Genomic DNA, 27,084 nt, shown 5'->3' with positions numbered 1-27,084 from the left:
AATTGCACCCAGACCCAGGTGGTGTTACCCTTCCATTCTTTATGCCAACATGACAAATGGCTGTATCCGTGCCTTTCTAAACTGAATGCTTTCAGCTTCACATCAGAAATAGGTAAGCTGAGGAAAAACTATCTCATATTCAGCTTTAGAGAAAAACTCAATGGGCTTTACTTTGAGGAATTACTGTTGAAAAAGACAGAGCAGAAGAGATTTTTGCCCTTGTAAAAATACAGTGCAACAATGCAGCTTTCATTGGAATAGAATAGAATAGAATTCAACTTTATTGTCATTGCACATGCACAGGTACAGGGCAACGAAATGCAGTTTGCATCCATCCAGAAGTGCTTTAGTGATATAGATATATTACAATATATATTAGCAATAATATAGATATGTGAGTATTAAAACGCTAATCTGTGGCACAAATGCTTTTTGTACTGGAACTGTTTGTATGTTATTTCTCCAGGCCTATAGGGGGCGCAGGTTTGCACAGTTTGCTATGTTGAGCCAATTAGTCACTAAAAGAAGTGTGATAGGAAGTGTTTGCTCATGAGTGAAGCAAGACATGGCGTGTTTTCCTCTGATCCAAAGCCATCCACTCCGTTAAATCCCTTTGAGTGGCAATATGAGTAAGTTTCTTAATTGTGTTTACCTTTAAGAGAGGGTATATGACATTATTGAAGTGATTTGGAAACTTTTGATGTGTTTTATATGTCCACTTAAGTTCAACCCAAGCTAATGTTTATGTGACATTTCTGTATTCTGTATCATTTCAGTTTCACACTTTTTTGCATTAAATCCTGTCCAAATACAACACGTGCCTGTTCCTTGGAGGAAGTGATGCAAGAGAGAGTTTAGCTGGCTGTGAATCTCAATATAGGACACTGGGTCACATTGGGTGCAACAGTACAGTGAAATCATAGCGCTCTGCGAGGGACGTCGAGTGACAGTTCTACTCTAACATGGAGAAATCAGAGGCTGAAGGTCAAAACGACGAGGAAGCAAGGTCCACTCGCTCAAGAAGGTCCTCAAAGTCTTCAGGAAAACTGACTGTTAGATCATCTGCAGCATGTTCAAGCAGGTCGTCAGCATCAACCCGAGCCAGTATGGCAGCAGCGCGGGCACAAGCAGAAGCTCAAGCAGCAAAAGCCAGATTAGCTTACGCTGAGAAGGAGATGAACATTAAAGTAGAAAAGGCCCATCTAGAAGCAACTCTGGATGTAATCAACCTCCAAAAGGAAGCAGATGCAGCCTTGGCTAAAGCAGAGGTAATGGAGTCAGCAGCAGCTCAATTTGACAAAGCTGAATCAGGGGAAGAGTGGCCATTGTCACCCCTACAAGTAACCCCAGAGCAAAAAGTGAGTGAATACATAAATAAACACAGCCACACTGACCTGGTTCCAGACATTACATCTCACCATGATGACAGTAAATATCAGAATGAACAATCCAAACAACCAGTAATGTACACACCTCTTTGTCCCAAACAAGAGCCAGTGCAGTACTCATTCATGCCACAAGATGGGGCAGAGAGACGACTACAAAGAGATGTAAGTCCACAGACTCTCCACGATGCATTACAACTGCAGCACGGATTAAGCTCAAATGATAATGCAGACACCATAGCAAGCGACCTCGCCAGATTCTTAGCCAAGAGTCAGCTAATAACTGGAGGGCTGTCTAAATTTGACGACAAGCCAGAAAATTACCTTAGTTGGAAAGCCACATTCCAGAGCACTGTTAGGGACCTTGGTCTAACAGCCACTGAAGAAATCAACCTACTCATTAAGTGGTTAGGCCCAGAGTCTTCTGAACACGCCAAGAGATTAAAAGCAGTCAACATAAAGCATCCACCTGCCGGTCTGAACATGATATGGTTGAGACTAGAGGAATGTTACGGCTCACCAGAAGCAATAGAAAACTCCCTGTTTGCCCGAATACGAGACTTTCCAAAGCTCTCCAGTAAAGAACCACACAAGCTTCGCGACCTATCAGATCTGCTGTGTGAACTCCAAGCTGCAAAGCTAGATGGTTATTTGCCTGGTTTAAGTTACCTCGACACAGCTAGGGGAGTACATCCAATTGTGGAGAAGCTGCCCTTCCATCTTCAAGAGAAGTGGACAATGGTAGGGTCAAAGTTTAAAGAAGACCACAATGTTAGCTTCCCACCATTCTCATTCTTTGTCGAATTTGTGAAACGTCAAGCAAAAGCAAGGAATGATCCAAGCTTTACCACACCTTTCAACACGACTCTTTCCTATGCCAACCACATGTCCAGCTACAGAAAAGAAAAACCGTTAAGTAACCACAACCAAAGGTCATCGGTTACAGTGCACAAGATGGACATATCATCAGAGGGATCAAAGGTAAAAAAAGCAGACGAAGACATTGAAAGACAGTGCCCCATACATCACAAACCCCACCCACTCAAAAGATGCAGGGGCTTTAGAGCTATGCTGCTTGAGCAGAGGAAGAGGTTCCTCAGAGACAATAGCATTTGTTACCGCTGCCTTGCTTCCACCGGCCACCAAGCCAAAGACTGTACAGTCATGATTAAGTGTGAAGAGTGCAATAGTGAGAAACACCTGGCAGCTCTTCATCCTGCCCCAACACAGCAAATGCTCAGACCTCCTTCATCTCCTGAAGTGCACGGCGGGGAGCAAGCAAATCCACAAGACCCGGATGTTACTGCCACATGCACAGAGGTATGTGGAAATAAAATCACAGGGAGATCCTGTTCTAAGGTTTGCTTAGTGCAAGTCTATCCCAAGGGTCAGCGAGACAACGCCAGAAGGATGTATGCAATAATTGACGATCAAAGTAACCAGTCACTTGCAAAGACAGAGTTTTTTGACATATTTAACATACAAACCACACCTGAACCATACATGCTGAAAACTTGTAGTGGTGTAACACACACGACTGGTAGAAGAGCATGTGGCTACATGGTTGAGTCATTAGATGGAAAAATGAGTTTCCCTCTCCCCGCGCTCATTGAGTGCAATGCCATCCCCAACAACAGGGAAGAGGTGCCAACTGCAGAAGCTGCTTTACACCACCCGCACCTGAAAGCAATAGCTGCTCAAATACCACCTCTCGACCCAAGTGCAGACATTCTGTTGCTGATAGGACGCAACCTTCTGAGAGTTCACAAAGTGAGGGAGCAAATCAATGGCAGAGATAATGACCCATTTGCACAGAAGCTTGACCTGGGCTGGGTTATCATTGGCGATGTGTGTCTTGGTAATGCCCACAAGCCAAGTAAAGTGAATGTTCTGAAAACCTATGTATTGGACAATGGGCGCCCAAGCTATCTCACTCCCTGCGACAGTTACCTTAGTGTAAAGGAGGACTTCAGTCTGAGCCAAACCAAAGCCATCTCCAGTCAACCGCCATCTGCTCTCTCACACCAAAAGCCCACGGCTGAGAATTTGGGAGACTCTGTGTTTTGTCACACCAGCAACGACAACCACCTTGCTCATTCAGCTGAAGATGTAATCTTTTTGAAAAAGATGGCAGGCTTCTTCAAGGACAATACAAACAGCTGGGTTGCACCACTCCCGTTCCGAACCCCCAGACGCAAACTCCCGGATAACCGGTCCTACGCCTACCAACGGCTGATGTCGTTACGACGTACGCTCGACAAGAAACCAGAAATGAAAACACATTTTGTGGAATTCATGCAGAAAATGCTAGATAACCAACATGCAGAGCTCGCACCACCTCCCAATAGAGACAAAGAGAACTGGTATCTCCCCATTTTTGGTGTGTACCATCCCCAAAAGCCAGGGAAGATACGCGTTGTGTTTGATTCGAGTGCACAGTTTGATGGAGTGTGCCTCAATGAGGTGCTGCTTTCTGGCCCGGACCTGAACAACACACTTTTGGGTGTGCTGCTTTGCTTCAGGAAAGAACCAGTCGCAGTCACAGCTGACATTGAACAAATGTTCTACTGCTTTGTGGTCCAAGAAGACCACAGAGACTACCTTCGCTTTCTTTGGTACAAAGACAACGACCTTGGCAAAGACGTAGTAGACTACAGAATGAGGGTGCATGTCTTTGGTAACAGTCCTTCCCCTGCAGTGGCAATTTACGGGCTGAGACTGGCAGCAAGGGAAGCAGAAAGCGAGTATGGAACTGATGCCCGAGACTTCGTAGAGCACAACTTCTATGTCGATGACGCATTAAAGTCTTTCCCAACTGCAGCTGAGGCTGTTGATGTCCTACAGAGAACTCAGAAAATGCTTGCCCTCTCAAATCTACGTCTCCACAAGATTGCTTCCAATAAAGTGGAAGTGGTGAGTGCATTCCCCCCTGAGGATAGGGCCAAAGATATCAAAGATCTCGATTTAACAACAGATGAGCTTCCAGTCCAGCGCAGCTTGGGGGTAAGTTGGAACCCCACAACAGACACGTTCACATTCCACGTTCCACAAGAGCAAAAACCCTTCACTCGCCGGGGCGTACTCTCAACAGTGAACAGCTTGTTTGACCCTCTTGGTTTGCTTGCACCTGTAACCATCAAAGGCAGACTTCTTCTCAGAGAGCTCTCCAGCGGCAACCTTGAGTGGGACAGTTCCTTACCCCAAGACATGTACGACGGCTGGAGAAGGTGGCATGACTCGCTACGAAGTCTCACAAACCTGCACATTCCCCGCCCCTACGTCACGTTCTCCATCTCACAAGCCACATTCATCGAACTTTGTGTTTTCTCAGACGCTTCAGTGAAAGCCATCGCTGCGGTAGCTTACCTGAAGGTCACACATGAAGATAGGCACAGTGAGGTCGGATTCGTTATGGGTAAGGCCAAACTAGCTCCTGTACCAGAACCGACCATTCCTTGATTAGAGCTGTGCGCTGCAGTGCTTGCTGTGGAGATGTCAGAGCTTCTCACAGTAGAACTAAACGTAAAGATTGACAAGACAACATTCTACACTGACAGTAAAGTGGTGTTAGGATACATTAACAATCAAAACAGAAGATTCCATGTATATGTGAACAATCGTGTACAGAGAATCAAGCAGTCTTCCCTACCAGATCAATGGAGATACGTCCCATCAGAGCACAATCCTGCCGATCATGGCTCTCGGTCTGTACCAGCAGACAAACTCTCTGGTACTTCATGGTTGTACGGCCCAGCATTTCTTCTCAATCACGAGACTCTCTCCCCAGAAAAGGGTCCATTTGAACTCGTCGATCCAGAGTCGGACATTGAAATTCGACGTAACGTCAATGTGCTTGTGACCACAACTGCTCCAGGTGCCTTGGGTTCATCACGCTTTGAAAGATTCTCAAAATGGACTTCCCTTGTCCAAGCGGTGGCCTACCTTCGCCACATCTCCCACAGTTTCAAGTCTAAAGATGGTGGTGCCTGTAGCGGCTGGCATCTTTGTAAGGCTAGTCTCACAGATGAAGCGTTATATGAAGCAGAGCACACAATCATCAGGTGTGTCCAGCGTGAAGCCTATGCAGAAGAAATAAAATGCATCATGGCGAAACGAGACTTACCTCGCAACAGTGCTCTTCACAAACTTCATCCCATCGTCGATGGCAAAAACTTATTGCGAGTAGGAGGTCGACTTGCAGAGTCTGGCTTGCCGAGTCATCAGGCTAACCCTCTTCTGATACCAGGGAAGCATCACATTGCAACACTGCTCATTCGACATCACCATGAAGCCACCCAGCACCAAGGAAGACACTTCACTGAGGGGGCTGTGAGAGCAAGTGGCTTATGGGTAGTTGGTTCTAAGAGGTCTATCAGCAGTGTAATCCACAAATGTGTCACCTGCAGAAAGCTTCGAGGTAGAACAGAGCAGCAAATCATGTCTAACTTACCTGCCGAACGCCTTCAGACGGACCCCCCATTCTCTTATGTTGGCCTCGATGTATTTGGACCGTGGGAGGTTTCAACACGCCGCACCAAAGGTGGTCATGCAAACAGTAAGAGATGGGCAGTCTTGTTCACTTGCATGTCTACACGGGCTGTTCATATTGAAGTGATTGAAACTCTCAGCTCTTCCAGTTTCATCAATGCTCTTCGCAGGTTCTTTGCAATCAGAGGCCCTGCCAAACAGTTGAGGTCAGATTGCGGAACCAATTTCATTGGTGCCTCCAAGGACCTAAAGTTGCATTCCCCAAAACCTGGTGATACAAGTGTGGATGACTACCTACGCAAGCAGAGGTGTTCCTGGGTGTTTAATGCTCCTCACTCATCTCACATGGGTGGCGCCTGGGAGCGTATGATAGGCATCTCACGACGCATCCTGGACTCAATGCTCCTACAAGCAGGAAACCCTACTCTAACTCACGAGGTCCTGACAACGTTAATGGCGGAAGTCACGGCTATTATCAACGCAAGGCCACTTGTACCCGTTTCCTCGGATCCAGACGCTCCCTTAATCCTGACCCCCTCAGCTCTGCTCACCCAGAAGTTCGATCCGATTCCAACTCCACCTGGGGAATTCACCAAGGCCGACATATATACACGGCAGTGGAAGAGAGTTCAAGCCCCTGCCGACACATTCTGGGCCAGGTGGCAGAGGGAGTACCTCCACATGCTCCAAGGTCGTCAGAAATGGCAGCGCAGCAAACCAAACTTGAAGGAAGGAGACGTTGTTCTTCTGAAGGACAAGCAACTAAAAAGAAATGAGTGGCCTATGGGTGTCATCGTGAAGACACTTCCAAGCAGAGATGGAGTTGTCAGAAAGATGGAAGTGAAGGTGACACGCGATAAGATTGCAAAGACATTCTGTAGACCCATTTCGGACTGTATCCTTCTTCTGAGAGATTGGTCTCATGTGTAAATAGGGTCTAGTGGCAATCTTAAAATAATGCCAGGCGGGGAGTGTACTGGAACTGTTTGTATGTTATTTCTCCAGGCCTATAGGGGGCGCAGGTTTGCACAGTTTGCTATGTTGAGCCAATTAGTCACTAAAAGAAGTGTGATAGGAAGTGTTTGCTCATGAGTGAAGCAAGACATGGCGTGTTTTCCTCTGATCCAAAGCCATCCACTCCGTTAAATCCCTTTGAGTGGCAATATGAGTAAGTTTCTTAATTGTGTTTACCTTTAAGAGAGGGTATATGACATTATTGAAGTGATTTGGAAACTTTTGATGTGTTTTATATGTCCACTTAAGTTCAACCCAAGCTAATGTTTATGTGACATTTCTGTATTCTGTATCATTTCAGTTTCACACTTTTTTGCATTAAATCCTGTCCAAATACAACACGTGCCTGTTCCTTGGAGGAAGTGATGCAAGAGAGAGTTTAGCTGGCTGTGAATCTCAATATAGGACACTGGGTCACATTGGGTGCAACAGTACACTTTTTCTATTTGTTTATTGAGAAATCTGTGGGGAAATAATAGCCCTTATACACTTGGTGACAAGAGTATAAGGGCTATTACAGGCTGAGGAAGAAATACGAATTTGCTTATGGGCTCAGCTGTGCGTAGGGTCTAGAGGTCTAGCAAACTCAGAGGTAAAATTTAGTAACATTATACGTGCAAACACACACAGATAAATGCAGTATGTGCAGCTATAATCTGTAAGTGTGTCACGTCCATTTGTGTGAAGGTCATAGCGGGTTAATGAATTCTGAAAACCTTTAAGCATGATCGCATTCAAGCTCACTGACAACAGATAGTGGAAAGAGCCAAGACTCATCCATAGATCTGTTTACCTGTTTAATAATGCAATCAGGATCAATTACCAGTATTCAGCCAGATCAACAGAATAATCTGATCCTCTGTCACATAGTTACACACTCACATGCTGGGAGGGGGGCAGTTTCAAGGAGGTCTGTTAAGAGGGACAATGATCACAGTTCCCAGAAGTATATCTATTAATTAATTCATTTTAACATAATAAAAACTCATATTCAAAAGCTCTTTTATGTGCAGTATCCCTGCAGGACAGCTTGTTCTGTTTTGATTCAATCTGGGACTTTTTAAACAAAATTTGCTAGGTCAGCCTTTATTTGATAAGACTCCAGAGACTAGACAGGAAAAGGGGGAAAGACACGAAAGAAATGGTGTGGAGCAGACTTGAACCCCTGCCACTGTAGCTCCTTTGGGCCACGGCTTTGTAGTCAAAACAGGTAAGTTGGAGCAGTTCCCGAGAATGAGTTTTATTTTGTTTTATTGTTTATAGTGAATTCACCAAACAATCTGACTGTAAACTTAATTTAATTCTGACTATTATATTCTACCTGAATGTGGTAGGTAGATCCTGAAGTAAAGTCAGTGATCAGGGTCTCTGGTATATCCAGGTATTTTGTCACCTGTGTGAAAGCGGGGTCAGGATAAGGACACACCTCCTTGTACCTGCAGTAAGAAACCAGGTAGTTAAGATCATCATATCTCAACTTCACACTTATGAAATTTATGCAACTGAATGAAAATACAATATATGGTCAGATGCAAAACTGTCGAACTGTACTCAACTACACTTAATATTTCTTGTTTACTTATCTTATTGACCTTATAGTGCCGTATCAACCCACTTTGCTCTCGCACTGCAGGTTTACCTGTTGTTCCTAGATTATTTAAAAGTACAACAGGAGGCAGAGCCTTCAGTTTTCAGGCCCCTCTTCTATGGAACCAGCTATACAGCTGCTTCATGAGGTGAATATTTCACTGATCTACATTAATCCAAAAACTGGTAACTAGCTCTGTGCTGATCTTTGAATTTTTAACATATAGTAATAAGGTCTTGTTGTAATATATTTTTAACATTAAAAATAATCCCTAGGAAAGTATTTCAAACCAATTTTGCACAAAAAAGCCAGGTTGTACTGTAGACATGTATCTCGAACACCTCAAATGCCAATTTCTGGCTATTTGCTGCTAATATTGGCATCTGCATTTATAACGGTCAATAAATGAAAATTGTAAAAGTGAAGAAGTGATCATTGTTGATGTTGTATAGGTTGTCCAGCAGAAGGTATTCTGCGACATCCCTTTTGGCAACATGTGTAAACGTGACAGAAAAACTACATAGAAGAGATATAGATAGATCAATAAGTATTTAGCACTTGTTTAGTACATGTTGCTGATTATACTGCACTTTTACATAAGATGTGAGATCAAAACTTTTGACTATACTAAACTATGATAGTGTATGTATCTTAGACAGTTTTCCAAAGAAGATCTTGAAAAACTACCTTATGACATATCCATCTATATCTTTGGCATTAGACAGTATATTCCAGGAAAGCAGGATGCCATTAGAGCCGACAGCTTCTCCCTCTAGGCCTGAAGGTGGACCAGGAACTGATGAAGATGAGGGCAGCCGTGTGAAGGAGATAGATGATGTAAACATAAGCAGAACACAAGTAAAGTAAAAATATCTAAAAATTACACAAATAGCTGTATATTACATGTCTGTTAATCATCTGTACTTGAGCCAACTGGCGCCTCAGTGGGCTCAAATATGTAATCTCTTATCTAATCCCCTCGGCTTCTCCTGTGTAAAACATCACCAACAAAACAAACTCAGTACACTTGTTTTGATTAATAACTTTTGTATTATCTACCCGACAGACTACTGTGTCGTCTGAAGAATGGTGTTGTTATCTGTTGTAGACTGATCCTCTGAGTGTGTGTGTGGGTGTGTGTGTGTTGGGTCTGCATGAAGGGTGTTTTAGGCTGAACCCTGATGAATAAGGCTTCACACAGCAGTGGCATTTCACTGACATTCACTGCAGACCCATTCATCCTGTGGTTCAAAAACCCAGGCTTAAGTTACCTAAAAGGAATTAAACAGCAAAGTAGGCACACACACACATTTATACACACACCTCCACTGTGCCAATCCCTTTTCCTCAGTGTGTATGTGTGTGTGTAATATATATATATACAGTGAGCAAATACAAAACGAGTTCCTGATGGTGCTTTAACATCTGAAAAAACAAAACGTACACAAACAACACCAAACTGTGTGTGTGTGTGTCTTACCGCTCCCATTCCTGTTGATCATGCGGCTGACTCCACGGCTGATGTTCGAGGAGGAGGCTGCTGTGACTGTTACAGTGTATTGTGTCTTGGGGCTGACATTTACCACATCGGCCTGTGGGAGCAGAAAAATAAATAAATCTACTTGCTCATCAGCAATGTAACGTGCTACTTCCCAATTATTTCTCTTTTAAAACCTAAATGTATTTTTGTTTGATGGATTTTAAACTGGATTTTATGCAAAATCATTATTGCTTAAAATTATAGACAGCTGAAAAATTGCTTAAACATTTTTAGACAACACATGCAGCAGTAATCCCTTTATTGTCTTTTCATTTGTCTTTTATTGTCTTTTTTCTTCAGTTTTTTTGCAGTAATATTCATCTAAATGACAAAATACATGCAATTTTCACTCCATTATTTTACTCCATTATGCTGCCTATGACAGAATTACCAGACCTCTCCTCATCCATCTAAATCAATTTGAAGGTGGGTATTAGTGAATGGATGACAGCTTGTGGTTGCACTTGTTTGCATTTTAACATCTGTGAGACAGACGAGCTCTGCTTCCCGCATCACTGCTTTTTTGCTTCAGTGCATGTTGTAGCGTCTGTGACATCAAGGTGTTGGATAGTGTGTTACCTTTCAGAAAAATGACTAAACACTCAGACACGGTAAGAAAGGGTGCTTTAAAATTGATCTTACTGCATGTGCATTCATTTGTAAAGCTAAAACGTGACTCTGAATGGTTAGTGTATTACTGTTACACATACATAACATATCTATGTGCGCAGTTTAGAAATAACTGTGTGCACCAGAGCCATGTAACCATTGTCTAATTCTTACCTGTGAATGCACCTGGCCCAGGCACAGTGTGAGCAGTAGGATGTCTGAGAAGAAGGCCATGCTGGGTTTTCGAGTTAGCTTTAGTTTAGTCACAGCAGGTTAGAGGCCTCACCAGTATACCTGTTTCCAGAATTAGTGCACAAATGTTAGCAGTGGGCTACAGGTAATCCAGTGAGCCGGACAGGGATGACTCCGAGTCTAGAAGCTGCTGGTTAATGGCATTAATGAAGGTTACAGGGTTAGTCATCCAGGCATTAAATACTGAAAGATCCTGCTCTTGAGGTAGTCCAAAATGTTTGGAATTTTACAAGGAAGGGCAGTGGGTCCTTTCATTAGCACAAGGCTAACAGTCTCCCACTGGTCTCTCCCTCCAGGAGAGCTGCTTAAGCAAATGAATGATTCAGGGTTGAGCTCAAGAGGGCAACTTAACAAATAATGAGATCTATTACTCAACTCTCTGTACTGTCTATGTGTGTGGTTTGAGGTGTGTCAGGTTACATTTTGGGGGGTAACTGACACCTGGCTGCCGGTAGAAGCCGGAATGTGACTGGTCAAGAGATCTATGTGTGTATGTGTGTGTACTTTTTTCACTTTAATATTACAACACTACTGCAACTCTGAGTTTGTTCCTTTTACTCAAACACTGCTTTGGTGAAATGACAAAGGCTTTGATGATACTTAGGTGAACTTTTTACACGCTTGTTGTCCCAGCGTCTACAATTATGGTACATTTCTTAACTTAACCTTTAAACAGTATGCGTCTAACTAAGTATGTGTGTACCTGAATGTATCCGTCACGTGCGGGGTGCATGGTGATATTTCCTTGGTTTGGTAGCAGATTTACTTGGTAATGATCCACACACCCTACTGCCTGTTCCCAACGCAACGAGAAGGCACATGCAGATAGGTTTGTGATATGTAATCCTTGCACAGGGGCTGGCACTCAAGAAGAACATGAAAGGGAAAAACAATGTTAGCAGAGAGTTTCTAACATTTATGAAGACATGATCAAGGCTGGTGATAAGAACGGGGTGGAGGTGCTGACCAGCATCATTTGTGATATCATTTACCTGTAGTTACAGTCAGAAACGCAGAGCGTCCTGCTGTCACTCCTTTCACTCTTTCAACAGTCACGTTGTAGCTGCAGCCACCCAGCAACCCTGTAACCACAGCAACCTGCTTCTCCTTGGGTATGGTGAGTGTGGACGTGACTAAAGTGTTGGTCACAGTCACTCGGTGGAAGTCAAACTCTCCATGTGTACTGTCCCAGCTCACAGACGCAGAAGAAGAGGTCAGGTGATCTAAATAGAGATGGTGTATTCCTGCTGGGCCTGAAACACAATTTAGAATTTTTGCCTCTTGTTTTGGAAAGTGCTCTTGTTTCGGTGCGTCTCTGTTTCTAGATGCTTTTGCGTCACTCACGTGTGCTGAACCTTTTGTGGACCGCATGACTGGAGTCTGAGCCCAGTACGCTCTGAACGCTAACCCCATAATCTGATCCGGGGATCAGATCCTTCACCTCACAACTTGTGCCTTGGACAAGCACCTCGGTCCATGACTTCCTGTCTACAGACAGCAGGCCAAAAAGAAGCTGAGAAAAAAAACAAAAAACAACTAATATAACAGATTATATTTCTGTCTATTTTTATTCAACATTTTAAATATTGCTCATATTTTCTGCTTTAAATAATAACTCAGTGAGCACTTTTGTTGTGTGTCGGCAATGTGCTTGGTCATTCTTCCTGGATGTAGCTCTGTGGAGGTCATATTTCTCTGAAGTAACCAAATCCGTGGCGTGCCAACAGCAGTTGCTTAGTAACAACAGGTGAGTGTAGAACCTGACCCAGGTGATGTACTTTTATCTATCAATCATATCAATCAATATTTTGGGGGTATGAATCAGTATACCAATATACCATGGCATCTCGTACTGCCTCTACCTCTGGACTTGTGCATTGCTGTGCATGTCTTACCTTGTACTGCATCACCTGTCCTGGTGGCGGTCTCCAGGTGACAGACACAGACGTCACTGCGTTTTCTGAAAGAGTCACTTCCTGTGGCACCTCAGGAACTTGAGACAAGGTGCTTGTTAGCATTTGACACCACATACTCACACCTAAAAAGTTAAACTTTCTGTGTTCTTTACTGGTTCAGTTCATTCTAAACCAGCAGGGGGCGACACTGGATACGACCGAGCACCAGTGGTGGAGGGTGTATTGAGACTCTAGTGCAAGTAGCAATACTGCAGTATAAAAACAGTCTTTTAAAAGTAAAAGTCATGCATTTGAACACAAGGCAATCAAAAGATGGGCTAAATTTACCAAAAGTATCAATTACTTTAATGTTTACTGTAGCTAATAAGCATTATAATGGTTAATTATTACAGACTGGTGATTGAAAAATGGGGACTATGTATAAAAATGTCTGTAATTCCAAAACAATTAATGCAGTGCTTTTGTTAAACCTCTTGAATGAAAGCTCAGAGTCTGTACTTCAATCACATCTTGACTTTATTTATAATCCACTTTAATGGTATACAGAGACAAAGCTACAAAAAAAATGTATCTTTGTCCAGCAAATTATGGACCTAATTCTATATGCAACATAACTGATTATAGTATTACATTATTAAATATATTTTCTGTACTTTTTTGGATATTTTTATTGGTTTAAGTTCCTTGTTCCATTGCTTAGTATATTTTTTTTTTACCTTTCCAATATATTTTGTTTTGTATGAATTTATTTTACTTTAATGAGCTAAATCATTTTTGATGCATTGGTTGCTGTAACACAGCGATTTCAAAATGTTTAATTTTTACACAGTTTTACCCAAATTTGCTGTAGAAATGCTGTTATTGTCGTGTGGTTTTGTGATTATTCTGAGTTGCTGTTTTCTGTTGTATTCAGTTTTGATTTTGCGGTTGTTTTAGTAATTTCGAGTTTTTGTGACATTATTAAGTTTATGTTTCCTGCTTCTGCTTTAGGGTTGTTCTAATGATGAATTAGATTGTTGTGATAACGTTTTGTTAAACTGATAATTAACTAACTGAAATTGAGTTTCAGCTCTGGCCCCAGATGTCAGCCTAATGCATACCTTAATCAAGGCATGTAATAACAACATGTGCCAGAACATGCAAAACAGTGCAAAAATAACAGACGAAACTCTGTTCAGACAGTGAACGGATTGATTCTTATATAATGCTTTTCTAGTCTCCCAGATTACTCAAAGTGGTCTATCCAACATGCCACATTCACCCTATCACACACACTCTTCTTAACTGAGTGCTTTCTAACTACACTGATACACATTCACACTCTTGACATGCAAACTAGAGAAACCAGGGATCGAACCACTAACCTTCCGATCAGTAGGTGACCCACTCTACCTCCTGAGCTACAGCCACCCACTGGCAGAGATGACTAAACCGTTACTAGGTTTTGGATAAAGTGTACACTCACAAACCTGTCAAATCTGTATTTGAAACATTGGCTACCATAGCAGTATAGTATTGCAACATGGCATTTGGGTCTTCTAACTAAAATAGGAACATAAATAGTTCCATTATTTCCAGATCTGGCCCACATCTGGTTGACATACACTCTGCCATGAAACCAGACAGTCAGAAGTGCCAGCTTGGTGCCAGATCTGGGCCAGACCTGTTTTCTATGGGCCTGGGCCACATAAACCAAACCACAATCGAGCCAGATATGGCATGCCATCACGTAGACAGTGCCATCTATGTCAGGCCTGGCCCATATCTGGATGACATATGTCTTATCATGCCAGAAGTCCGCCAGCAGTGCCGGCTTGATACCAGATCTGGGCCGGGCCTGCTTGCTATGTGGGTTTAGTTTCTGTGTTTACGCCTTTATGTTAGTCTGAGTCTTGTTGTCTCCATCTCTTTTGGATTGTTTCCTGCTTTACTTTGATAGTTGGTTTTCTATGGTGTCTTGTTTTGTGTTTTACTTCCAGTCTGACTGTCTTGATTACTTGCCTGTGCTTCATTCCTCTTCCATCGGCGATGCCCTGTTAGTCTTCAGTGTAAATATAGTCCGGCCTTCTGCTCTGTTTGGCTGTCTATTGTGTGTTTTGCTGTTTTTATAGACTCTGATGATCAGTTTTTAGATAAAGTTCACTCTTGATTTTACTCTGTCTGCATTCAGGTCTACCTTTGAAGTGAACCTTAACAAATGCAGATAGAAGTAATTTTGCTTCTCTTCTTTATCTAATGCGTGCTATTTCTGAATACATTTGAATTTATTTGCGCTCATCTATTTTGTACTTCATCAACATTATTCGATTGAACACTTACTAGTACAGAGGGTCATAGTAGCAGGTTTACTTCTTCTGTCCCCACTGATGGTAATAACTTCAACTGTGTACTGGCTTCCAGAAGCGAGGCACTTGAAGCAGAATAATCTGTGTACACACACTCAGCTTTAGCACTCGGTGTTTTTAAGTAGTTTCGATCTGATGATTGAAACGCCAGGCTCATAAACCCGCAGTAATTTGTGTACTGGCTGAGAAGAACGGAGACTGACCTGGGCTCCTGATAAGATGTGATCCGCTCCTGAGTGCTTGTTCTGTTTTTGATCGACAGGATGAGTGTAGTCACCAATCCCCTCAACATACTCCAACTAATGCATATGGATGATGTGGTTTTATTGACAAGAGAGACCTCCACTGGGCTGGAAGCTGGCACAGCAGAAAGTGATAGTTATTAGGAAAGAGAGACAGAGACGTGCTTGTACTTGTGTGTCTGTATTTACCTGCAGTGATATTAATCGTAACTGGTGAACTGTCAGTAAAGGACTGCTTCTCTGTCCGTACTTCGAATCGGTAAAGCGAGCCTGGAGTAAGACCTGAAAATACTGCACTCTGACTCAACACCTTCTGCACCTGCAGCACACAAATCAGATAACCAGCAAAGCTGACCAAGACCCTTATTATAATTGTATATATTTATACTGAATACATTAAAAACATGCCAATTATTGTTTACCATAAGTCTCCCCTGAAGCTACTTCTGATTAGTGAAACACTTGAGGAAATTTATTTCAGTGGGTGTGAAAACTTCTGATTTAATTATCAAACCAGACACTGAAAAGTTGTCGGGGAAATCAAATAAAGGCTTCTGTTGATATGCTTCCTAAACAGGTGAATTTTTGGGAGCTTTTTTAGTTGTTGTATTTTTACCTTCTGTGAGCTTTCACAGTTGAGACAGATGACCTCGTAGCTGTGATCCTGGCCTGGTGCAGGATCCCAAAGCAGCTCAATGGATGTATCTGTCACCTGACCCTCCCTTACTCTGCTAGGAGGAGCCAGACCTAAAGTTACAAAGCATATATCACATCCCATTAAGTGTAACGATTATTAAAAGTTCTAATAATTTATGCAAACAATGTTTTAGAAACAGATTTAAAGATTTTATTCATTTAGAAAATCCAAACTCCACAGAAAATTTGTGTTATAGTTTGATATGAAGTTTCAAACAAAGGGATCAAAATACAGTATCTATCATACAGTTCTGAGCACGGCCTCTGTGATCTGTGATGCATCTTTTTAAAACATTAAATGTTATCACTAAAAATCTAAAAAAAAAGAGAGAGAAACAGTGAAGTCGTGCCAAGATTAGGATGGATTACATTTGAAATTGAATTACTGCTATCTCCATGACATGATGAAGATGCACAATCTGCTTTTAAGTGAAGCCAAATGAGCAGCGCAAAAGAAAATAAGCCCTCTCCAGATTACGGTAACGCAACCACCATCCACAAACAGTAAACAAGAAAAGAGATTGAGGAATACATCTGCTACCGCCTCAGGAATACTTAGATGGCTAACCTCTATCATGGGCCATTCAACAATTTGTTACAGAGCGAGGATACACAGCAAGTAGTAGCTTGACTTTTTTTGCACGACTCTCATCATACAATCCATCTGTAAGAATTAGGACAGTTACAATAAATGAATAGAAATAGTGTTCAGAATATCGGCAGTCATACATTAATTTTGTTTTCTTGCGTTTCTGATGTGTAATGTGGCTTTTCTGTCATTTGGGTTGAACAGCAGTTTCTTGTGTTTCGGGGGGGTCTTATGATGAGGTCTTCTCTTAACCTTTGACAAAGGTATTTGAGAGCATTTGTGATGTTTTGTACAGACATAGAGTGTTTGGGTGTTTTTTTACATGTATTTACAATTGCCTGAAAAATGTTTTTCAGATCATCCATAACACATTTTTCTTTGTGTTTCTCCAGTTTTGTGCACATGCATTAAAAAAAAAAGCATAATTTCTTTTGTCTTTGTTTGAGCTTCATTGCTCGCTTAATCACTTTCCTCATCATATTTACAGACTACTCCACCTCTGCCTGAGGGGCAGCTCTCTCAGTCAGCCCTGACCTACTTTGGTCATCATCTGTTAATACTGCAGTTTCAACTTAACCCACTAATAAAACAGGAACTTTTGATCAAAGAGATGCACTGTAGCTCACTGAGTTCTTTTTATACTTGAATAAGCTTTCTCAAATTAAATCTGTGACTTGACATTTTAGTGGCCTTATCCATTATTTGATTCAAATTGAATTTGCTGAAGCATAGAGCTCGAAGAACAAAACATGTATATCTACCCAATTACTTACCATCTGGACTCTATGTGCCTATCTTAGTTATGTGAAATAGGATGATATGATCAGCTCCACTGCAGTCAAGGGTTGCACTAAGCTATCTTAATTAAAGTGGCCTTAAATCTCTGTGTTTGTGTTGGCACCTCTCAGTTAGGAGCAGTTTAAGTGCAGCTGTTACGCGCACTCTGAAGAGTGCATGCATTTGTATGTGCTGGTAGTGACAGAGGTAACTCACTTGTTCTAAAGAGGCGGCTGTAGTATGGTGGTCCCAACTGCTCTCGGCTCGTGCTGTGCACTCTGAGCTGGTACGGTGACCCCGGACTGAGGTTGCTGAGTTTTATGAGATGAACTTGAGCAGTGAGGGAGTACCAGTCACACAGATAGTTGCCCAAACCCTTGCAAACAGTATCCCAGTCTCCAGGACACGCACACACTTTTACGCCATCCATCACACCCAGTTGTGGATGCTGGATGTACAGTTGTGCATAGTTTGTACCCACCGAGACAGGCACTGCTACCTGCACTGGCATAGGAGCTATATACACAAAGACAAACAAAAAGAGTCAAAGACAGATAGTGGAGTATCTTAGATAATAAAAAATTGCAATACATCTATTTGGACACTTTTATTATTTCTCTTACCTGTGGTGTGTATGACGCTAGACCTCTTGCTCCTGTCATTTCCCTTCAGAGCAACAACTCCAACTTCATACGTCTGACCAGGAGTAAATGTGCCCAAATTAAAACACATGGATCCATTTATCAAGTGTCCATATGCGCTGGAGTGGTTTAGCCACAACAAAGGAGCAGTAGGATTGTCAAGAGGTTGGGATGTGATAAAGTAACCGTCTGGAGGATCGCTGGGTGGTTGGGTGCCACAGACAGTCAGATTTCTGCTCCTAGTGCTTATCACTACCAGACCACTGAGAGCCTTCACCACTAAGAAGTACAAACCAGCATTATTTGAAAGTCAGAGGTTAAAAAGCTACATGATTACTTATGCATACCTGCACATAACCATTTCATTTAATATTGTACTGAAAAAAAATCTATACTGCCCATATTATTTAGGAGAGCATTGCAAAGCAGTCAGAAACACATCTATGAAATCATATTTGCCAACAGGATCATCAGTGAATACTGATGAGTAGATGTAAACACATGCAAAAAATTAATAACCTCTCAAGTAATGTTGGAATGGCAGTAAAAATCAAACTGAAACTAGCCCACTTGGATGTGAAGCGATTTAGCTGCTTAATAAGATGCATATTTTGAGAAGGTAATAGTCTGCGTTCATGCCATCTGCACTTGTGACACTTTGCGCCTTTTACTCTGGTGAAATGAATCACCCTGGCATCACAATACTGTCTTCCACTTCACAGCAATGCTTAAGTGCACTGGACAGACTTAAAGGTTGCTTACATGAGCAACTAATGTGTAGAATAACTTCAATTTTCTGTAAAGTTTCCATTTGCATTTACCTTATCTTGTCAGTATTTGCAGAGATTTCAAATAAGCCATGCGATTGTTAAAAAGTACAAGATAATTCCTAGAATATAATTTAAAAATAGGTAGAGCATAGCACCAGACAGTACTTACTGGACAACAAGCTTTTAGAAATTGTTCATGAATCTAACATTTACATGCTTACCAGTTTTTACAGTTAGAGTTGCCTGTCCACAGCTCCCTATCCCATGCTCGGTAACTGTGTATACTTCAATCCTGTATTTCCTGTGAGATTCCAGCCCTCCAATTACTGCAGTATAGGACCTCAACCCAGATGACCTGGAGATGTTTGCCATGCCAACTACACCATCCTGTTTCGAAGACATGTCTTCATATAGTACAACAAAAGTCCAACCAGCCACAAATGACGCATCTGGCAGCATCCAATGAACGCTAATGTGACTGGCTGTAATGGGACCAACAGTGATATTTTGAGCAGGGTGAGGTCCTGTAAGAAAGGCAGTGTAAATATTAAAAGTCAGCCTCTATTAATATAATGTCCTTTGAATTGTGTAAGTGGTTATCAATACACTCACTAGTATATGCAATTTGTGTTTGTCCCAAGCTCCAAGCGAAGCCAGGAGGGTGAGACGCTTGAAGGGTGAAGGAGTAGATGCTTCCTGGAGATAAACCTGCTAAAGTTACGCCTCTAGAAGAGATCGAAATGGGGACCCTTACAATTTTTTTAGGCGTGCTCTGGTTCTTTGTGCCCATTTGGTCCTCTTGCTTCCTTTCTTCTTCACTTGGATCCCACTCTCCGTATTCTTCCTCTTGGTACTGCAGGAATACCTCAAATGATGAAAGAGCAGGTGAGTTACAGAGTGAGAGATCACTCCAACGAAGCTCTACCAGGTCCTCTGTCACCTGAACCAGGTCGAATGAGAATGAGGCAGGAACTAAACGTGCTGTAAAGAAGGAAAAAAGCAATATCTTAGCACCCTGAAAAGATAAATAAGTGGCAGAAGTGCTCACAAATTGCATGGTTTGAATCTGTAAGTGCTGTGCAATATCACAAACGAAATGTGGTGATACTCCCAAATTATATATTGCATATGACTTATACATTACAACTACTGTTAAATATTATATGCTGGCTAATAAACAGCTCGTGCACAAGTTATTTACTTTGATATTGGCAGATAAAGGGTAAGGGGATGTTACAGAAGAATGAAGTGAGAAAGAATCCCGGCCCCGTGGCATTCCTCTGGAAAGCGAAGCAGTCCGTCTGGTTGGCTGGTAGCAGAGTCTTCATAGTGTTTGTTCGGTTATATGATGAGCCATCAGACCAGAGAGGTCGGCCCTCTTCCTGTAGGGCAAGAAAGAGGCAGACATCACGAGTCGAATGCCATTTAAGTATGAAAAACAAACTTTCCCTCTGAAGGTTACGTGCTGCGGTGAAGCATTGTCAAAGTGAACAACGTTTTGTGAAAAACCTCCCCTTGCGATATCCAGCACTTCAGCGATGGCTTGCAGAGTTTTTCTAACTAAATTATTTTAACAAAACTTTAGAAAAATCCTACCAGGAATATTTTTGAACAGTTTGGACCTCCCTTGTTAGGCATATTTTGCTTTTTGTCATAAAAACATATTCATAATTACCTAAATGCAAAACCTGTTTTTTTCCTCACAAGGTTTGTGTTTGATTTCAAGTGTGAAAAACTTTTATGCAAAGAAATTGTATTTATGCAGAAAAAAAAGTTTAAATATAATGTCATGCAGCACACGTTCCACAACCACCTAACCCTGGAGGATATTTAAGTGCATGTTTTTCAATATATTTAATCAAAATGTTGTTTTGTTTTTAGAAAATCCTCTCTAAAGTACTAAGTGCTCAGTTATTCATGACAAAAATGAAAAATTAAAGTCATTATAAATGCTGCTTTTTAGAATTAAAGTGATTTAAAATATGTTTGTGCATACCTGCTGGTCATTAAGTCCCGTCCATAGCAGCAGCAAGTTGTTCTGGGACAGGAGGTAAGAAGATATAAAAAACAGATCTTCCAGGCTCTTCAGGTTAGCCAGATGACTTCCTGCTGCAAGGTCTGAACATCTGTGCAGTGCATCACTCCAGGTCAACCCTGTTCTTCTCACAATGTAGCAGCTTCCCCCAATGGCAATCCAGCCAGGTGGGCACTGAGCTGCAGAAACATATTACAATCAGCTTACAGTACAAATTCCTGACTGCAGTCACTAAAAGGTTAATAATTGAGCTGTGGTCATGCGATCACAGGATTACTAATGTTCACAATACCTGTTTCCAGACGAATTCTGAGTCTCTGCTTCAAGGTCATATTAAACTGTTTGATGTATGTAGTCACTGTGACTTTGGCCTTGAAGCGTGTGCCCGGCTGCAAACCTTTCATTGTATACTGGGATTTTACTTCTGAAGAGTTTATGTTGAAGATGTGCACGACAGTTTCTGTGTGTGTGTTGTACAGGCTTATGGAGGACAGGGTCTGCAGCCTGTGAAGTTTCCATGTCAGAAGGGCGGTGGTGGTTGTGCTGTATACATTAAAGGAGGACGTGGACACTGGAACTGTTGAGACACAAAAAGGGGATGAGGTGTTAACGTTATTAAACATGATAGAAATACAACATGTGGTGTTTGGATTCAGACTTCACAGACACTCACGGAAGTGAAAGGTCTTTGTCTCGAGCACCGCATCACACCTGCTGGCTCTCAGCGTGATGTTATACCCCTTCTGATCCTCAACCATTCTCAATAATATCCTGCAGTGATGGGAGCATGCTGAGTTATTGAAGCTCTTCACATATACCTGCAAAGATGTGACAGAAAGTGAGAACAGAGTAAACTTTATAAAAACGAACAAAACTTAATAAGACTTTCACAGCTTTTTTTCACCATTACTAATGTTCTTACCAGATGGTTACTTGCAGGTCTGCAGGTGACCCTGTAGCTGTCTGGATCTTGACTAAAGGGCTGAAAAAGAACTTCAACCTCAACAGTGTTTGAATGTTTTTCACAGGTTAGCAAGACCACCTGTGGAAAGAGAAAGGGATTAAATGTCTGCTGAATAATTGAATGCGCCCCAAATCGCTATGTAATATTTAAATCTTACTGATACAGGAAAATAACTGAGCCTAAAGACCTTATTTACAGATAACTGCTACGTGCAGGGTTACCTTACCTGACATAAACTTGCTAGTAGCCACAGGCGCTGTGTTTGACCCATTGGGAATCTCAATCCATCTCATTTAGCACACCTTCCAGGAGTGTCACTGATCCACATGGGTACATGCAGTCACTTCCACGCCCAGACACAACAGATCCTTCCTCTCGTCAGCCATTGGTCGCACAAAAAGAAAATCCAAGCCAGCTGTGCGTAAACATCAGTTGTGGAAAGTCCCAAACTATTTTGGTCGCTGACGTAAAACTGAAGAACAAGAAAAGTGAACGGGTTGAAACTTTTTCATTTTTTTCGTGAAACCTTTCAGCTTTTACTTAGTTCAGTTACAGCTGCCTCGACGTGTTAATGCCTGGGGGGAGTCTCTTAGTTTTACTTCACATTTACGCAGAGCCAAGACTTTGAATTTAGCGCGCACTCGAAGCCAAAGTTCCCTCGAGAAGCAAGCCTCAAGTGAAGAAGGAGGCAGTCTTCCTGGGTTTGTAGGAGGAGAGAGAGATTGCGTGTGCATTAGTTCAACCCAATTTGTTCTGCCTCCTTGTCGGGATAAGAGCACTTTACCATGACAACCATGGGCACACGGCCACTCCAGTGCTGGGCTCCTGAGGAGGGGGATAAGTAGAGAGAGATGGACATGTGGGGCATACTGAGGGGAAAAGATGTGGTGGGATTTTATGAGCAATTGAGATGTCCTCACTGGGCAAAGCCGCCCGCCATGCTTCACACCTCTAGAGTAACGGTCAACCACTCGGTTAGAGCAGACAGTTCATGACTGTTTTCACGACTTTATTTAACCTCTAAAATAAGCATGTGCTGCAAATTGCTCCGAGCATTGCAGTGGTAAGAATGGTTTGGCTCTGAGGTGGGGTGTGGTGGGAGCGCTGGCCCATGTGGAATGACAGGAATGTGAAAGGGAGAAATGATTGACAGGCAAAGAGCTGACTTTACTAAGGGCGTCTGTTGTCAAGAGGTGACTCCCACTCAGCAATAACCTCTGAAAAGTGAGACATAAATATGTGTCAGCACTATTAATGCTGAACCAGAATGAGTATGTGTGTAATAAAGGTTTAATGAAAGAGAAAGTGGAGGGAGTATAAAAACATCGCAGGTCATGAGGACACAGTTTTAGACAACAGCACTGTTAAATCTTTTATTAAACTACTGTAAAAACTAAAAGGAAGACAAAATAACATTTGAGAAAGAAATTCAACTTTTCTAAGACAACAAAGCATAAAGGCTAAATGAATCTTATAAGACAAACCAAAATTCATATACAGTGTTTAAACACAACTGCTATTTAAAAACGCAACAACGTGTTCATATACTGTAGGCTCAAAAGCTTAGGGTACCATCAGCTGAAAGCACTAGAAGCTGAATGGGTTGGCACTGCAGGACTTACAGAAAATAAGGCTAAAGTGCGAGAAAACTATCTGGAAAACAATCCGCCTCTTAAATCGGTTATTCTCATATCTTTTAGTTACAACTATGACTCAAAGTCAGTGTTGTAAAGTGTATTAAGACAACGACAACAAAAAAAAAGACATGGCTGGTTTTCATGTTTGTCCATTAGTAAAACAATATTCAGATATCCCCCTACCCCACCCTGTTATTTAGACGTTCTCTTCACTTGTCTTGCTCTCATTCAGCCATTTTTAGTTCCACTGGCACGAACAGTCCAGAGGCTCTTGGAAGTTGTACTCCACGACTGTGGCATTGCGAGAGCAGTAGAGTGCGACGGAGCGGGTCTGCAGTCCACTCTCACGGCAGCATTTACAGAATCTGGCGTGACTGTTGATGTTAAAGTTGAATATGGTGGCTGATGGACATTTCCCGTCGCAGGAATATACTGTAACCTGCCAAATGAAAAACATATATTTACTAAACAAAACACAACCACAACTACTAAATGTGTTTAAAATTCTGCTTTCACAGACTCCTCATTTTCACAAGTGAATGTCTCTTTTCTCTCTCACCGGTGCATTGCTCCTGCAATCATCTTTTCTAATGGTAGTCCGGATGGCCACCCGCTTACATGTCTTGCCGTCCTCTTTACCTGCAGAGATTTTCACACAGACTAACACTCAGGAAGAAATATAGGATCCTCAGAGTAATCATAGATCCTTAACACACCAGATATTTTTAGAGAAGCCTATATACACCAAACTGATGTTTGGTGTTTGGCACACAGTAATGATAATATGCTCACTTTCAAATGCACTTTAATCATTACACTACAGAGACTTCACATACACACTGAAATGCCTATTCACTTTGGCTCTTTGTTGCTGAGAAGTAGGCGCTTACTTTGATTGACAGCTGGGTGATGGGTGGGGGTGTGGGATACAGGTCCCCCAGCACAGTTCCACTGAATGGCTACTGACCTAAATTTAACCTTACTTTTAAACCAATCAAAGTTTCAAAGAATTCTGTGTGGGCCTGAAATTCATGAAAAAAACAGAAGTGCTTCTTCTAAACATTTGTGTGTGCATTACTGAAGCTTATATTATTTCACAAGAAGTGCAATTTTTATTTTATTAAGGTCTTTCTGTTACAAATAACCTAAAATGCTTTGCAGGTTATATTGTGTTTTAAGGATCTGACCAAAAGTGGAGAGAGGAAATGAAACGATAAGACACACAGACACTGAAAAAGACATAAAAAACCGCATTTACACCGTACACATTCAGAATTTGAAAACACAAGGGAATGAGTCACTGAGAGCAAGGATGCCAAAGAAGTCGGAATAGTGCAAGATGGTGGTACCTGTGTCACAGTTTGTACTACCAGTAGGCGTTACAGGATTAACGGTAAATGGTAAAACACCCACTCCAGAACCTGGAAACATCGTTGGCACCGCAGCCGTCCGGTTCAAAGAACGTCAGGAGAACACAAGGTTATGTTTTGTTCAGAAAGCACAGTTTAATGTCACACACAAACACACAGCGGATGGAATCATTGCGGCCTGCATGCACATGGATGTCGCATCTTTTTTGGGTCACTCCAGGCAGCCAGCCAAGGAACGCAGTCATTTGATGTACTACAAAGCTCAGCAGGGCGAATGCTAACCCCTGCACCATCTCACATCTTCAGCGGTAAAACGCTCACTGTGAACACCTCAACTGGCCAAACAGCAAGAACAACTGCTTAAGCAGGCAAGCGGGCAAGGCTGCAACGCTGAATCCAAAGAGAGAGGAAATCTCACCACTGTATGTTTATTACAAATTTCATCCACATAGCTCAGAAGATACTTTAACTCAAACTTTTTCCAAACATCAAGATAGTTCAGTTATGTTCACCCTTAAAGTACAGTTTCAGGAGGTTGTGAGTGTAGTGTAGTATATCCCTTTGAATGTATTGGTTAGTTAATTACTTGAGGTTTTCAGCAAGTATTTCTTCAGTTTATGCTGTGGTAGCTCTTAAATATGTCAACAGAAGGTTTTGGGGACACCAGGGAAAGCAAGGGACTGTGAAATGTACTCATAGGCCAACAGGCTTTATGTTCACCGTCTACAAAAGGCCACACCCCCAACCAGTCAGCCAATAAGCCCATCCACTGCCAAGCAACAAGGCGCTCACCCCTCTAATTGACTGCTCAAAGCGACACCAGAAGCCCTGAATAAATTTAAAGACTCACATGTCCTGCAACAGCCATCCACATAGCTCTGAACAACACCGCCATTCTGCAAAGAAGATAGGAAAGAAATACTAAAAGTTTAATATATAAGAAAAAATATCAAACTGAGCAACTTTAGATAAAAAATTAGGCATCGTTAAACTCATACTTAGATATAGATTATAAGTAGCGGTCCTAACCTGAATACATTCTGTATCATTGAAAGGTGGGCAAACCACCCCAGAGGCAAGTATCATCGCTCCCACTGCAGTTTCCATGCAGTCGTAACGTGTGCAGTTCTCCACCCAGGAACTCCCTGCCTGCACACACAGTCAGAATTAGCACTGTTAAAGATTTGCTTTAATTGCACTTGGATGTGGATCTGTTCATTCTTACAGTGAAAAGCTCCGTTGTCCCGTTTTCATTAGTGAAAGTACAGGAGATATTTTTACAGGAACCACAGCACACCTGAGGGTCTGTAGATGGTACATACACCTGATGCTGAAAAGTTAAAGGAAAGGAGGACCAACAGAAAAAAGAATATAACAGGATGAGATGTGGCGCAAATGCCTCAGTTGAGATAAAACTTCAGGATTTTGCTCACATTTAAATACACTGAATACAGAGACAGTAGTCAAATGAAAATCTTGGTAATCTCCTCTTCAACCAAACTATAAATTGGAGATTGGGAGGGAAAGGAAAGCCTAACTCAAATAAAATATAGCTGTGATATGCAAACTGCTGAAAAGTTTTCACATAACTTCTTTTGCCATCTGTTTTAACTCTATTAGGCCACACATGAGATGCTATTAATTACTTTGGAGCTGACTCTTAGTAAAAGTTCAGTAAATGTAAAGGTTAATTATGGTAGCAATCAACTTCTGGTTTCAGTGAGTTCCCAGCTGAGAGAATAAGGGGCTATTTTTCACAGAGAGTCTGTTACTACCACTGTCAAATCAATACTTACAGGCTTTTCATGTAGTGCTTTTCTCCTTATGAAACTAACACAGGAAATTGCCTGATCAACGATTGATTGGATAAGAGAATATTGACCAATCAAGTGACCAGTCAAACCTGAGATTAAAGCTCCATTGGATACATACTGGTCCACATTTTTGGGAGCAGTTGACAGAGGTGATTTCCATGGCATAATAACCCGAGTCTGGATCTTTATGATGCAGGCACTGGACAGTGTAGCACAGTTCTCCCTCAAAGTACTGAACCAGAGACTGGCCTGGGCCCAGCACTGTCACCCCTTGGAAAAGACACACCTCTGCCTTCTCTGCACACACACAAACATAGAAGAAAAGATTACGCCGCATGCAAAAAGGTAACTATTAAAGCTGCTGAGCATTTTGGAAATAAAGTAGTGTTAAACAGAAAGGATTTCTGCAGAG

At 41.9% G+C, this 27,084-nt stretch overlaps 3 protein-coding genes across 6 annotated transcripts in view; 1 reads left to right on the top strand and 2 right to left on the bottom strand.

Annotated features, from left to right (window-relative positions):
* The window catches only part of ptprq (protein tyrosine phosphatase receptor type Q), a 54,582-nt gene extending 32,024 nt beyond the window's left edge, over positions 1–22,558 (bottom strand). For 2 of the 4 annotated variants that reach the window (XM_080866122.1, XM_080866125.1), the window contains exons 1-21: positions 22,078–22,558; positions 21,810–21,929; positions 21,561–21,705; positions 21,180–21,464; positions 20,849–21,066; positions 20,054–20,234; positions 19,465–19,833; positions 19,074–19,376; positions 18,065–18,361; positions 17,658–17,957; positions 15,996–16,126; positions 15,569–15,698; positions 15,341–15,494; positions 15,112–15,218; positions 12,772–12,869; positions 12,221–12,389; positions 11,869–12,129; positions 11,580–11,740; positions 9,956–10,067; positions 9,163–9,271; positions 8,209–8,323 (exon numbers count right to left, since the gene is read on the bottom strand). In XM_080866122.1, coding sequence (XP_080722248.1) covers positions 8,209–8,323; positions 9,163–9,271; positions 9,956–10,067; positions 11,580–11,740; positions 11,869–12,129; positions 12,221–12,389; positions 12,772–12,869; positions 15,112–15,218; positions 15,341–15,494; positions 15,569–15,698; positions 15,996–16,126; positions 17,658–17,957; positions 18,065–18,361; positions 19,074–19,376; positions 19,465–19,833; positions 20,054–20,234; positions 20,849–21,066; positions 21,180–21,464; positions 21,561–21,705; positions 21,810–21,929; positions 22,078–22,122 — 3,810 coding nt within the window. In that variant the 5' untranslated portion in view covers positions 22,123–22,558. The remainder of the gene's footprint in view (positions 1–8,208; positions 8,324–9,162; positions 9,272–9,955; positions 10,068–11,579; positions 11,741–11,868; positions 12,130–12,220; positions 12,390–12,771; positions 12,870–15,111; positions 15,219–15,340; positions 15,495–15,568; positions 15,699–15,995; positions 16,127–17,657; positions 17,958–18,064; positions 18,362–19,073; positions 19,377–19,464; positions 19,834–20,053; positions 20,235–20,848; positions 21,067–21,179; positions 21,465–21,560; positions 21,706–21,809; positions 21,930–22,077) is intronic. The other 2 variants (XM_080866123.1, XM_080866124.1) reach the window with 2 other exon arrangements.
* On the top strand, positions 525–4,861 carry LOC308386542 (uncharacterized protein). The gene is made up of 2 exons (XM_080866157.1): positions 525–629; positions 777–4,861. The coding sequence occupies exon 2, from the start codon at positions 963–965 to the stop codon at positions 4,842–4,844; it is 3,882 nt and encodes a 1,293-aa protein (XP_080722283.1). The 5' UTR covers positions 525–629; positions 777–962; the 3' UTR covers positions 4,845–4,861.
* Positions 22,559–23,425: 867 nt separating the features above from the next.
* The window catches only part of otogl (otogelin-like), a 28,149-nt gene continuing 24,490 nt past the window's right edge, over positions 23,426–27,084 (bottom strand). The window contains exons 52-58 of the mRNA XM_080863203.1: positions 26,791–26,969; positions 26,084–26,188; positions 25,888–26,007; positions 25,709–25,754; positions 24,838–24,909; positions 24,048–24,127; positions 23,426–23,927 (exon numbers count right to left, since the gene is read on the bottom strand). Of these exons, the coding sequence (XP_080719329.1) occupies positions 23,727–23,927; positions 24,048–24,127; positions 24,838–24,909; positions 25,709–25,754; positions 25,888–26,007; positions 26,084–26,188; positions 26,791–26,969 (803 nt within the window). The 3' untranslated portion in view covers positions 23,426–23,726. The remainder of the gene's footprint in view (positions 23,928–24,047; positions 24,128–24,837; positions 24,910–25,708; positions 25,755–25,887; positions 26,008–26,083; positions 26,189–26,790; positions 26,970–27,084) is intronic.

This window comes from Rhamphochromis sp. 'chilingali' (assembly GCF_963969265.1).
Source record: "Rhamphochromis sp. 'chilingali' genome assembly, chromosome: 2".
Classification (NCBI taxonomy): Eukaryota; Metazoa; Chordata; class Actinopteri; order Cichliformes; family Cichlidae; genus Rhamphochromis; species Rhamphochromis sp. 'chilingali'.
Note: the sequence above shows the minus strand (reverse complement) of the source record. Positions and strands in the feature narration are given on the sequence as shown.

Excerpts from the sequence above, each read along its gene's own strand:
- LOC308386542 (XM_080866157.1), top strand. The coding sequence starts at position 963 with ATGGAGAAATCAGAGGCTGAAGGTCAAAACGACGAGGAAGCAAGGTCC.